General features: G+C 34.3%; 1 protein-coding gene across 1 annotated transcript in view; it reads left to right on the plus strand.

Annotated features, from left to right (window-relative positions):
• PCLO (piccolo presynaptic cytomatrix protein) overlaps window positions 1-15,130 on the plus strand; it is a 400,569-nt gene that overhangs the window by 303,469 nt on the left and 81,970 nt on the right. The window contains 4 exon segments of the mRNA XM_047753722.1: window positions 5,664-5,772; window positions 6,308-6,375; window positions 7,602-7,816; window positions 12,102-12,152. Coding sequence (XP_047609678.1) covers window positions 5,664-5,772; window positions 6,308-6,375; window positions 7,602-7,816; window positions 12,102-12,152 — 443 coding nt within the window.

The raw sequence follows: 15,130 nt of genomic DNA on the forward strand, positions 1-15,130 counted from the left end.
GGGATCCGAGCTGCGTCTGTGACCTGCACCACAGCTCACTGGCAACGCTGGATCGTTAACCCACTGAGCAAGGGCAGGGACCGAACCCGCAACCTCATGGTTCCTAGTCGGATTCGTTAACCACTGCGCCACGACGGGAACTCCTGAGGCTCTATTTTAAGTTTTGTTTGAGCTACAGGTTACAAAACAAAAATAATAGCAGTAATAATGATGATAAAAACGGCAGTATTATTATGACATTGATTCTTCAACAAGATACTTTTCAACCTTACAATTTTATACTTGTAGATGAGTTTCCTTGAGAAAATTTATCTGGGTTTTGAACATCTTATCAAAATGGAGCTTTGACCTGTAAGTAAGCAGGTTACCATTCAAACACTGCATTTTTTGTTTTGTTTTGTTTTTAAATTAACCTTTACCTTCCTCCATTCTTTCTTTCCTTTTTTTCCCTTTCTTCCACCCTTCTTTCCTTTCTTTCTTCCTTTTTTGTTAAAGGAAAAATAGGCTAAAATTGCAAAATATTTTAAAATGCAGTTTTGAGAAATAAAATCCATCTATATGCATTTCATTTATATTAACACTATCTAACTGGAAAATGAATGAATAATTAGTATAACTGATATGGACAAATCTGGCACCTGTCTTGCAGGGTTTGTTCGCTTTTAGAAAGTCAAGGTGGATGACCAGGTCAGCTGAGTTTTTCCTGCTGCTGCTAGTTAATAGAGGACTCTTGAGAACAGATGTCCAAATTTTGGAAATTAAATGTATAGTCATAGTTAATAATATCAATGGAGGAAAGGTATAGGATAATAAATTACAAATAATTTATTATATACATCTTTTTAATTGTTTGATTGTTTTTTTTGTTTGTTTGGTTTTTGTTTTTTACTCCAGTTGTATCAGATTCTCATTTCATAGCACCCCAGCCCAGCCAGTTCATGTAAGGTCTCCATGCGTGCGTGCGTGCGTGTGTGTGTGTGTGTGTGTGTGTGTGAGTGTATGGTTTTTGCTCTATTTATTCATTCATTTATTAACATTCATTTTCTTTTTTCTCATTTTCTCTTCCTATTCTATTCTTCCCTCCATGCACAACCATTATAATTTATGTAATGTCTGTTGTTTATTTGTAAAAGATATAATATCAGTGTGAATATCATTTTAATGGACATAAATTTCATTGTGCAATAGCTCAGATCCTGTTTCTGCTTTATTTAACTTGGCAAATGATTTTAAGGTTGATCCACCCTTCGGCGTCAACACCTGATGTGGTCTCTCCTAAAACTCTGCTAAGTGTTTCCATCATGAGTATTTAGTCTATTCTCACTGTCTGATTTTCCTGATGCTACTACCTCCCCACAAATAGACACTCAAGAAAATTTCTGGGTGACAGGGTGTACATGTGCTCAATTTTAGAACAATCTGCCACATTGCCCTCCAGAGTGGCTGCATTTATCTGCATTCCCATTAAAATAACTACATGTTTATAAATTGTCAACAAGGAGTTGTTTTTCATCCTGACATAACAACCTCCTAGCAAGGACAATCTACTTGAAGTTAAGGTCCCCTAATGTCATATTCTCGTCAATACACTCTATTTTCTGGCTTTCAAACCTTTTTCAGTAGGGCAAGAGTTAAATATTCCATCATTATTGCTTTAATTTGCACTTCCTAATCTCTAATGAGTCTGGGCTTTTCTTTAAATACTTAAAACACTTTTGAATTTCCTTTTCTGTTAATCATCTTTGTTTTACTAACTGCCAAGATATTTGTATTTTTCTAGTATAGATTTTTATTAATGTTTATAAGAGCATAAAATAGTAGACACAAAGTGGTGATCATCACAAAGGTAATGAATTGGGTAGTGGCTGCCATATAAATATTTGTGGGGTAAATAAAGTCATGAGCTTTTGTATGATATATGTTTGGATATACATATAACATTTTGATTGTTAATGCAATAATTTTAATCCAGAAGACATTTTTGAAATAATAGTACATATTAAATATAGACAAAGAAATAACTTACATGAAACTGTGTATTATAAAGATAAGAATAAATTTTGTCAGTTTGGGGAACATACAAAATTAAGTAATCCCAGAAGTTATAAAAACATCTATCTGAGAAGGTTTTATTTGTGACTGATTTTGGTTTTTTTTTTGTCTTTTTGTCTTTTCCGGGGCCACACCCACGGCCCATGGAGTTTCCCAGGCTAGGGGTCTAATCAGAGCTGTAGCCGCCGACCTACACTAGAGCCAGAGCACCATGGGATCCAAGCTGTGACTAGGACCTACACCACAGCTCATGGCAATGCCTTAACCCACTGAGCAAGGCCAGGGATCTAACCCGAAACCTCATGGTTCCTAGTCGGATTCACTTCCACTGTGCCATGATGGGAACTCTGGTGATTGATTTTTTTAATAAAAAAATTACCCAATTGTTGTCTTTTTTGGGTTTTGTTTTGTTTTGTTTGCTTCTTTAGGGCTATACCCGCAGCATATGGAAGTTCCCAGGCTAGGGGTCAAATTGGAGCTATAGCTGCTGGCCTACGCTACAGCCACAGACATGCCAGATCCAAACCACGTCCGTGACCTACACCCCAGCTCACAGCAATGCTGGATCCTTAACCCACTGATCGAGGCCAGGAATCGAACCAGCATCCTCATGGAGCCTAGTCAGGTTCCTTTCCGCTTCACCACAGTGGGAACTCCTTTTTTGGTTTTTAATAACCTATTAAGTGCAAGATTTTGAGCCATTAACTCTATTATTATTACTGCTGCACATTCAAAAAGTTAAGATTATCTTAGTTTTTCTATTAGAAGTTATTAAAATAGGCATTTTGTAGGGATACAGTTGAGGTATCATTTGTACAATCTCAAACTTGAACCATTGGTTAACATATACATTGATAAAATTTAAATATAAAGAAAATATATTTGCTCAGAATGTCAAACAATAGATAACACCGCTCATGTGTTCACTCTCTTCCAGGAATTATTTCTAAATAAAAAAAAATATATCAGAGTAAAAATTTCCTTAAGATTGAATATGCTTATATTCATATCAACTAAATTGATAAAATACTGCTTTAGTGAACTCCTCCATAGTATGATCTAATGATATTTGCTTGCATTTCAAAATAGTTTATAGGATATTTATTTATTTAGATTTTAGGACCGCACCTGCAGAATATGGAAGTTCCCAGGCTAAGAGTCAAATCAGAGCTACAACTGCCGGCCTACACCACAGCCACAGCAATGCAGGATGTGTCTGTGACCCACGCCATAAGCACAGCAACACAGGATCCAAGCCGCATCTGTGACCTACACCACAGCTCATGGCAATGCCGGATCCTTAAACCACTGAGCAAGGCTAGGGATCAAACCCACATCCTCATGGATACTAGTTGGGTTCATTACCACTAAGCCACGATGGGAACTCCAGTTTATAGGATTTTGTAGTTAATGTTTTTTCAAAAATATCGTATTTGAAAAAACCTACTTAATCACACTTAATTCTCACAACAACTAAAAGCATCTTATGAATTAATAAGGAGTGATTTATATATTCATTTGGTTACTTTAGTATGGTTCTTGTGGGACTTGTAGGAAGTTGGAGAGGCAGTGGAAGGGAGAGTTGTTATTAAATGATGATGTTCAAGTAGCCACATGCCCTATAGTATCTAATACTCACCATTGAAATAAACAAAAGGATAAAAGAGTTGGCAAAATCTTTCTAACTTCAGTACTGCACAGATGTTAGTGGGAAAATGAATAAGGGGGAAAGAAGTTCAGCTGGTGTATCTTGGAACACAGCAAATCACATAATTTATGATCTCAGCTAAATATCTAGGTAAAACCCTAGTTATATTTTTTATCAGTTTTATTTTTGATTTTTAAAACTTTTTCTTTTTATGACTAGATGCATTTTTCATCTCACTGGATAATTATATTTCAGAAATTTGCCTCTTTATTTTAAGATGATGAAAAATAAACAGGCAAATTGAACAGAAGCATGAGGATGGTGCAGATTTTTTTTTTCATCAAAAATTCTCCTGCAGAAAAGTGACAATGCAATTTCTGGATTATAGCGCCATTAATTTGTTTCAATTCAAAATCATCTATTCATAAATGTGCTCCTTCCTGTGACAAAATAAATAAATAAACAAACAAACACGTGCTTTCCAGTATGCTTTTCAGTGTGCTTTTCCTCCTTGAGTGCTAAATTTTTCTTTAGTGGCATTATCACTGTCTTTTATGTAATTTTCTCATTTTATGTGTACAACAGCCTGGGATTGTTGAAATAAACCTAAGGCCCATCTGAAGATAAAGTTTTCTTGGAGTAAGTTATAGAAAAGTCATTCTTGTTTGTGTTATTGTGGGTATCTTTATGGACTTATTTTGCCATTTCACAGTAGTAAAAGAATTTCCCTTACTTATTTGCAGTGGTAATATGCTTTCTAATGTGTATCAAAATCACTAAAGCTTTTAAAGACTCAGTCATGCCGTATTTAGAATTTCCCATGAAAGCCAACAGTGGGCAGTAGGGAATTTCACATAGGCATCTGTGAAGCTCATTGAAAACCTAATTGTTCAACAAGTATTTCTTTTTATTTAAATTATAACTTAGTCATCACATTCAGATTTTTTTTTCCCCTCAGGTAAAGCTGGTAGATTCACAAATATCTGGACATCATAACTTTGGTTTCATCCAATGTATATCTAGTTCACATAGCCACATATTAAGACCATGGGATTTGTGCCAAATATGCACCTTAAATTATTTGACATCTCGTGTACAATGGACCAAAGAAACTAAATGTAAAATGCTGAACTACTAATTATGTTACTACTTTTTTTGAATGAAAATTACCTTTCTAGAAAGAGAGAAAACATAAAATGCCCTATTACCTGTCCAGCAACATAATTTATGGGACCCAGTGCAAAATGAACACAGAGGGCTCTTTGTTCAAAAGCATTAAGAATTTCAAGATGGCAGCAGCAAAGCATCAAACCAAGCACGGGGTTCTCCTGATCACAGAGCATACTACTGCCCAGGCCACACACATACCCATGACACTGCCCTCTATAGAACATTTCTGCTGCTTCTCCTCAGGAATATCTTGAAGGCAGTGAAGAAAAAGACACACCATGGAAATTTTTTTTTTATCCGAACAGTTTTACCTAAGCACAGTTGAAACTCTAACAATTTCTTAAAAAGAGCTTTACAACAAAATCCTAATGACTATTTTCTACCACTTGTATTCCATAATAGAATGGAAGTTTACCCTCTTCTAGTTGCTTTTTGCCCATGGAATAATTATAATGGTGGTTGCAGTTATTTTTTTCCCCACACGAAATTGGTTGAAGCAGTGTTTTCTTTATAGTAGTGTGAACAAAATGCATGTGTTTGATAATATTTAATAGATTTTCCAAAACAGCATTTTGCATGTTGTATTAGATACATTTTATATGTTTCCGGTAAGTTTATGAAATCAAACTATGTATGGTTTGGGTATTAATGTTCCAGAGAACTTTGAACTGATGTTCTCTGAAATGGTGTGCTGAGTTGGCTTTTAAATGCAAAGCAATGTCTTCTATGCCATATGAATCCAGATGAGCCATAACATATTTTTTTAATTTCATACTTGAATTTGTCGTTTTAGGCATGCAAGTATTGGAATGGAATGGAATTCCTTTAACTTCTAAAACGTATGAAGAAGTCCAGAGTATCATTAGTCAGCAAAATGGGGAAGCAGAAATATGTGTAAGACTGTGAGTTTTTCCCCATCTTTTTGTTTCCATTTTTTGGCTATTCATGGCTCTTTTAATTTAAAATTGTTAAGGTGGAACCTTTGCCAGTCAGCAAGATTTTCTGTAATTAGAAAATAAAATGAATACAAGGTTTATAGATTTCTTGTGTTCAGAATCAATGTCTAAAGCATAGAAAGAATTCACCTACTTTTGTTTCTGATTATATCCCCTTTCATGCTTTTACTGAAATATGAACCATTTAAATGAAAACCTAAAGCCATTCAGATTTCATGGATGTGTAAAGTATTTCAGAATGAACTTACATTTAATCCATAAAGATTTCACCTTAAATAATCATTCTTATCAGCTGACTTTTAACAGCATTGCAAATATATATTTGGTTAGAAGGGTGAGCATGCTTTGAAATTGCTTTATATCATTAACCACTTCTCATTTACCTACTGAAAAAAAAATATTCAGTGCAGTTGGGGAAAAGGGGCCTTTTGTCTCAGATTTCCTCAATTGCTTTCTTAATTTTTTTTGTTTTAATTTTTAGGGACCTCAATATGCTATCAGATTCTGAAAATCCCCAGCACCTAGAACTTCATGAACCACCGAAAGCTGGTAGGTGAAAGCATTCTGCTTCCAACTGTGGGGAGTGATGGAGAAGTAGTTGTAGAGGCAGATGTTGCTATAGATGAAGATAAGGACATAAACATGGATATAGGCATAAGTCAATTTATGGAAAGATATTTATGTCATCATAAAGAAAATCAAAAGCATTGTAGCTACATTTTTCGTATTCTAGGGAAACACATATTAACATGTTAGACCCATTAAAGAAGTTCATGTGAGATTCTTGCTAAGTTCACATTTTTAATTCTTTAAAAATAAATTCATTGTATGAAAGTAATCCATTGAGCCATTTATTTATGGTTCTATATCATTTTTAGGTAATGCTGCATTCTTTTTAGCATAAATAGATTTTGGAACACTTACTCATAGATATATTACAGATTGCCATTTATAATAAATAAAAATTAATGTATGATTCCATAAGTACATGTGAAATAGATTTAACTCTTTCTTAGATAGCAAATATTGCCTATAAATTTAGATCTCTTATAAGATTAAAAATATCACTATTCCTTTGTTCAACAAATATTTGTTGAGCATTTCCTATGCTATACTGAGCATTTCTAAGAGTCTGAGTTACTGTACCAAACAGAACAGAGCAAGGCCTGGAGAAATTTTCATAATCTGTAAATGTAAATATATTCTTTGAAATTTTCCCATTTAGCGAAATAGATATGTAAGATCTCAGGAAAGAAAAACAGCCAATCATACAAATTAAATTTTAGTGAATAAAATCAAATATTTTATCATGTATACATTTCTCAATATAAAATATTTAAAAAACATTTTCTGAAGATAAAATAGGAACCTCAAATTTCCTTTGTCAGAGTTCCCACTGTGGCACAATGGGTTAAGAATCTGATTGGAGTGGCTGGGGTCATTGTGGAGGCAAGGGTGGATCCCAGGCCAGCACAGTGGGTTAAAGGATGTGTCCTGGGACCTTCAATATGCCACATGTGCAGCCATTAAAAATAAACAAGCAAAAATTTTAATTAAAAACAATTTTCCTGTCATCTGAAGTCTTTCATTCTTCTCAGAACTTTCTAGACTTCTTTAGAAATAGATACATAAAGATACAGTTGCATGTATTTTTTTTTAACTTAGCTTGTTTTATAAGCAACATTTTGACTTTGTCATCTAGAAGTCAAATAAGTTCCATGATATTAATTACCTATGAAACTGAGAATATGTGAAGCCGTTTCATTTTGTTGTAGTGGATAAAGCAAAATCCCCAGGGGTTGATCCCAAGCAGTTGGCAGCAGAGCTTCAGAAGGTCTCACTGCAGCAATCACCACTGGTTCTGTCGTCAGTCGTTGAAAAAGGATCTCACGTTCATTCAGGTCCTACATCAGCAGGATCCAGTTCTGTTCCCAGCCCTGGGCAGCCAGGCTCACCCTCAGTGAGCAAAAAGAAACACAGCAGCAGCAAGGTGAGAAGTGTCCAAAGCGACCTCCAATTACTTATTTTCTAGCTCCTTATTCAGACTAGAAGATAAGAAATACAGTATCATTTCCTAAGATGTTTTTCAAGTGATTTCTCCTTTCCTAATGATCTCTTGAAACAAACAAACAAACAAAAAACATTTTTACATTTCTGTGTATGTAACTGATCAAGATGTAGCAAAGTGATGTATATATACATCTCAAAATATTTTAGCACTTGTTTCGGTGAACTTGAAAAATCTGTCTGATGCTTCATGTTCTTTTTCTTTGTTGTTGCAAACATCTAAGCCCCTTTGCATCAGATGTATCTTTTTGGGTTTTTTTTGGAAACAGAAGATATACATTACATTATATCTTGTAACTTAAGTAAAAAGTACACAGAAATGAGGAAATTTTAGGGCAATGGAAAAGGAGGAAAGCAAAAATGAAATAAGAATAACAGAAGCCTTCCTCAACCAAGTCTTTCCATATTCTAATCCTTCAAATCAGAAGTTACCCTTCCTTCCTCCTTCCCTCCCTCCAAAGTGCCAGATGCTTTATGTATCTCTTAAGACAATTTGTTTCTTGATTATAGTTACTTGTTCACTTATTTTTATCCTCCCAAATGGGCTGCAAGCTCATTAAGAATCAAGAACCATTCCTTATTTACTTTATAGCTCCCTTAAGCACTTAAGAGTGGCTTGCATAGAAGAGTAGCAGAGTAAATAAATGTCAGTTAAACCATCAGTGGCATCTTTGAGTCTCTGTAATATTATAAGGGGTACAAAATTTGATTTTTTTGTAATATATTATGGTAATGATTTTTTTCGGAGGGGGGATGATTAGAAGATGAAAAAGAGTATAAGACCAACACTGAGGATATGATATTGACATGTTTTATGAGATGTGGTCATTTTTTTCTATGTCAACAATGTGGCCTATGTGACAGTTGAGCACTTGAAATGTGGCTAGTGGCTGGTTCTAATTGAGATATGCTGTATATGTGAATTACACAGCAAATTTCAAAGACTTAGTATGAAAAAGATGTAAAATAGCTCATTACAATTTTTATCTTGATTTCATGGTGAAATAGTAATATTCTAGTAAATTTAATTTTAAAAATATGTCAGTAAAATCAATTTCATCAGTTTATTTTTTTATTTTTAATGTGACTACTAAAATATTTTAAATAACCTACGTGGCTCACATTATATTCTACTGGATAGTAATGGTATAGAGATTACATTTTAGCTATTATTAATAGTAGTAACAGTAATCAAATCTGGTTAGATAATATATATAGAGAGAAATCTATAATCATTAGATGCTAACACTCTAAAGAAGGGGACTATTACCTATTCGTCTTTTGGGAGTAGAGGATTTGTAATCTGAGGATTATTGTCAACATTTAGCTGGTATTGATTTTCTCAGAATGCTTTTGCTGAATAAATAAATAAATTTAATGATATTTCTTGACCCATCAACATCTAGTATGCACAAAAGACAGTACTTACTTCTACTTATTCTCTAAAACTTACAGTGTTAAAAAATTTATATTGAAAGATTAGAGAAATACAGAGTGATGGTTTGAAGCTTAAATGTTCCTGAGTCAGGTAATATAATGTGTCCAAATATAGCATATGTTCTTCAGTTAATTTAGAAAATTGTACTTTTAACATCCTTTTATTAGGTGTGAGACTAACTACGTTAAATTATAAAATATTAGTGTAATGGAATGTATTAAGACTAAAATATTTAAATCATAGCATAATTACAATTTAGATATTAAAAAACCATCAAATAAACATTTAAATAATTATTCATAAGTAATTATTAATCTATTAATAATACTCTAAAGTGATTGCTTTTGAGTTAATGTAAGATACTAAAAATAAAAGTATTAGTAGCTTACTAATTCAGTATAAATTTTTGTCCTCAAAATTTTTATTTTACTGCTTCAAGCTGTTTTATTTCTGAAATTTCAAAATTTATTATATCTCTAAAATCTGAATAATTTCTTCTAAGTCATGGTATAAATAAATAGGTCAGTGAAAGTGCTTATTAGTTTTAAATATGTAATTAAACTTAAATGTAAGTTTGTAATTAAATAGGTCCTTGCTTTCCCAAACTTTTCTGATCATGGCACATAACATCTCAGTAATTTTTTCATGATGCTCTCATGCTCAAATAACTCAAACAATTTGATTTCTATTGCGGTTGAGTCCAAACAATTTAACTAGTATTCATGTCCTAACATCCTAGTAACCATTGGACAAAAATAATATATATCAAATGAGATAAAATAATATAAATTTCATTGTTAATAACTAAAATTACATATCAGTAGAGTACATGCTCCTGATGGGCACTGCACAGCTACTCAAACTGTGGAATTGGTTTGGACCCTGGCACTCTCACTTCCTGTTCTACACTGACCTCACTGATTTTTTTTGAAGTATATTTTTTTATCACCACATGATCAAAAAACAGCCTTGCAAAGGTATGACATCACTGAAAAGAAATACTTGTCTCTAATCATAAACTGTAGCTGGTGTTTTGTCCACCCTGGAGCTGGTGGTTTGTCCACTGTCCAATAATAAAATACCCACCCCAAACAATTAAAAATGGTCCAGAGGTTTATTCTCTGCGTTGCATCTGGTTATGTTTGCATCATCGTATGTCAGATGCGCTAAAACTGTCAAAAGGAAAATAAAAACAAAATATATTATCAATCATTACTCTGGGTTTCTTTGGTGGGGCCTTATTTTTTAATTTTTAATCTCTAGTTATTCCTCAGTCTTCCTCATTGAGATGCAAGGATATCTGGTTTTAGGAAATCCCCATCTTGAACTGAGATGTAAATAATTTGAGGAACTTCTGTGGTCCTTATAGATTGAGTTTTCTTTTCTTAAAATTTAAACAGTAAAGTAATCATTAAGTAAATACCATTGTTCAGTAAGTAGCAGCTTATCCTTTGTAGCCAAAGCATAGTTTCAATATTAATGATTGGCCATTCTTATAAATTAGCTTAACTAATAAAGAATCTATGGCTTAGGAGTTCCTGTTGTGGCTCAGCAGAAATGAATCCAACAAGTATCCATGAGGACACGAGTTCAATTCCTGGTCTTGCTCATTGGGTTGGGTTAAAGATCTGGCATTGCCATGAGCTGTGGTGTAGGTCACAGACATGGCTCAGATCTGGCATGTTGTGGCTGTGGTATAGGATGGCAGCTGCAGCTCCAATTCAACCCCTAGCCTAGGACCTAAAAAGCTCCCCCCCAAAAAAAAGAAAAATAGAATCTATGGTTTAGAAAATGTAGCCCCTACCCATACTTTACCAGTGATTACATTATTTTCTTTCTTATTTCATAGAACAAAACCTAGGCTATAGCTGTGTTCTTTGGTTGCTCTCATTTCTAGCATACATTTATAAAATAAAAGGTAGCAGAACAAGTGTATGTACCTAAATACATATGAATTGTTTTCCTTTTCTGATTCATTATTAAAGTAAGGCCAATATTATGTACACATACGGAGACAGGCCCTTATTTGTAGGGTAGCAAGCTTATTACCATTTTAGCAAACATTTTCCTATATTGATGCCTCATTGCCTGAAGTGCTATTGTAATTCTGGGGTAGGCACATCATCCTTTTATAGAAATTTGTATACATTCTCTTGAAATGTAACAAATCAGCAGTCAGTCATTTACTCAGCAGAATGAATCAGATCACATTCTTCACTATTTTTAAGGCTTTATTGACACAAGGAACTTATTACGGAAATGAGAACTTGTCTAGAATGGGTTGGACTTTTAATACTAGGGAATGATTGCCTGGGTGCTTTACTGTAGAAGGAAACGGGGTGGAGCTGAGCACCTAACAAAGGAATGCAAAGATGGACTTTCATAACTTGTGGGCTCAGTGGCAAATTATATAAAAAACAATATCTTTTTCATTCTCTTATAGGTGTTTAAAATCTGTTTAATATTTAAATTGAGTACTTTGAACCAAAAGTCTTCCTCTTCTTAAGTAGTTGAACATACATTACTGAAGGTACAAAATTATAGCTTCAAAACAGGCTCCACAAAATGAAAAAGAGATTTATGTAGCTATAAAATTAGATGTGTATTGAGAGGCGTAAGTAGATACTGTAATCTGAAGCAGCCAAACGGATAAAATGTGTTACCCAGACAGTGTGCTCTGACCAAACAGAAATTAATTCAGAAAGAAGTTGAAATGGTAAATTCTATGAAAGCTTTATCCATTAATCTAATATATATTTTAATATTGCAGCCTACTGATGCAACAAAGGTTGTCTCTCATCCAATTACGGGGGAAATTCAGGTATGGAAGTTTTTAAAAGATCATTATTATACCAAGTTTTACGGCTCTCCCCCCCCCCCACTGGTCTATTGAAATTGTAACCATTTTTGGACCATTTCCTATTTCATAATACATACAGATATATAAAGGAAAAATAAAATTTTATGGAGTAGTATTTTTAATACAAATACATGTTTATAAAATCGAATCTTATCTGTGGAATTCTGTATTTTGAAATCTTGCTGATACTTGAACACTTTCAATGTTTTATGCCTCTGTTACTTGAGATTTGTTGAATATGTTTCAAACTTGACTGATTCTCCTGGAAATTTGAAGCTTCCTCTTTAAGGTTTCATGACTCTCCGGCTATCCTCTTTTCTTCTTCTGATCAACAGTTGTTAGATAATCACCGAATAGTTCTAGAGCAATCTGACTCATACTGGTGGTCATGACCAATCTATAGTTTATAAAATCAATGCAGAGGATTTCGATCAGGAAAGTAGAAGAAAAATAGTGTAAATCATTATCTGTTTCAGTTCTGTATGTTTGTGTTTATATATTGTGTCATGTATGGGGTTGAGTAAAAAATGCTTTTCTAAGCTGTATTTTGGATGATACCAAAAAGTAATTTAAGGTAGGTAAGAAATGTCATGTGGAAAGGATTAACACAGCATAAAATAGTAACTTTTTGAAGATAGTACATTTCAGCTAAGGGAAAGAAAACAGTGAGTCTTAGTTGCATCACAGTACATGCTAGAGGAAATTTTCATGAAAGACTTCACACAGGGTAAAAGATTTGAACTAATTTGAGGATATGCATAGGAAAAGGGGGGAGTGTTTTCCTGGAAGAATAAATGGTGCAAGGGAAAATTCTGCTGCCAGAGAGTAATGAAAAGAACAGATCCCTTTGCTGCCGGGAAATGTTTCTGTAGAGATAAGCTGAGACTAAATTAAAAGAACCTTGAACAAGAGCCGAGGGATGTGAGCCACAACATAATAAAGTGATCAGTCAATATTTTGGAATGAGAGAGAGGCTAATTGAAAGGAATATGTAATAAAAATTCATAGGGTAATGGCCTATAGAAAATATTATAACAGGGAGGACACAGAGGCACAGAAATCAGTTAAGAATTACGTAGGCACACACTGATTAAAGCAGATGTGCAGTGTGAGGGTGGAAATGGATAAAGAGTGCAAGATGGAGCCTGGTCACCTATGTGCTCTCCACCTTGCTATCTCTCTGCTATTTCCCACTTCTAGAGAGCCAGACCTGATCTTTCTTCATTTCACATGCAATAAAGAAGATACTAGATGTTTTGATTCATAATATTGCTTTCTTTCTCTCTTTTTCATTTTTTTTAAACTTCTTGCTCATAGACCAATATTTACCGTTTCTTTTTTGCTTTTTGTTGTTATTTATTCTTATTTTAATTTCCGTTCCCATGAGTTTAATTCTACAGTGGAAATTGACTCTAACAATACTCCTTCGTAACTCTTGGGATCTTTTCTTTTTGGATATTTTCTTATAACAGTGATTTCAACTTTTTAAAATCTTTCATCTTTTGTCTTTTAGCAAAACCTTGTTCCAAGTGAAACCTTACATAGACTCCCAGACAATGAATTGCCAGCACCAAATAGCTCTGCTTGAGGGTTACTAGGGGCATCCCATTCTCTCTCAGATGTAAACTCTGAGCAACTCTAAGTGTGCTCTAAGGCACCAGATTTACAAAGTAAATTTGGAAAGCACTATCTTAGAGTCCCCCGTAAATTACAATAAGAAATCATTTTGCTGCCTCATCAGTTAAAAGTGGGTTTTTAGATTGGCAGAGAAAGGAGAAAAGGGGAAAGAATTCTCCTTAAAGATTTGGAAGCTGGAAGTCCTGCTGTGGTGCACCGGGATTGCAGCACTGGATGCAGGTTCAATCCCATCCTGGCAGAGTGGGTTAAGAATGCGACATTGTTGCAGTTGTAGCATATATCACAACTGTGGTTTGGGTCTGATCCCTGGCCCAGGAGCTCCATTATGTCATGAGGTGGTAAAAATAACAAAAAAAAAAAGAGAGAGAGAGAGAAGGAAGGAAGGAAGGAAGGAAAGAAAGAAAGAAAAAGAGAGAGAGAGAGAGAAGGAAGGAAGGAAAGAGAGAAAGAAAGAAAAAGAAAGAAAGGAAGGAAAGAAAGAAGAAAGAAAGAAAAGAAAGAAAGAAAGAAAGAAAGAAAGAAAGAAAGAAAGAAAGAAAGAAATAAAGAAAGAAAGAAAGAAAGAAGAAAAGAAAATAGCAAAAAGATTTGGAAGCTGTTATAAAACCTCAGTGAAATTAATTGCAGATAATTCCCTATATTTTGATACTCCACTATAGCACATTTACTGCAGTTCTGAAACTCCCACTTCTCTCCTCTTCCTTCATGGACCTTTGTTTCATGTTTCATATTGCTTTCATGATAGTCAGAGAGACTCTGGGCTTTTCTGTACCAAGAAAAGAGATCAAAGATTCCTTTTCTGCCATAGAACATAACCAGATTAAAATAATACTGAAATTAGGAAATTATTTTAACTATTAAATTTTAAATGAAGACTGATTCATCTAAATTATCCCATTTATCCCATTTTCAGCATTAAACATAGCATATCTGTTTTGTATGATTATAAAAAAATGTCCATTTTTTATTTATGGATTTACTTTTTGAAAATACAGATCCCGGAGTTCCTGTAGTGGCACAGTGGTTAATGAATCCGACAGGAACCATGAGGTTGCCAGTTCGATTCCTGGCCTCGCTCAGTGGGTTAAGGATCCGGCATTTGCCACAAGCTGTGGTGTAGGTCACAGACGCTGCTCGGATCTGGCATTGCTGTGGCTCTGGCGTAGGCCAGCAGCAACAGCTCAGATTAGACCCCTAGCCTGTGAACCTCCATATGCCTCAGGTGTGGCCCTAAAAAGACAAAAAAAAAAAAGAAAGAAAGAAAAAGAAAATACAGATCCCTTCCTTTCTGTTATAAGCAA

The sequence above is a fragment of the Phacochoerus africanus genome, chromosome 11 (genome assembly GCF_016906955.1).
Source record: "Phacochoerus africanus isolate WHEZ1 chromosome 11, ROS_Pafr_v1, whole genome shotgun sequence".
NCBI lineage: Eukaryota > Metazoa > Chordata > Mammalia > Artiodactyla > Suidae > Phacochoerus > Phacochoerus africanus.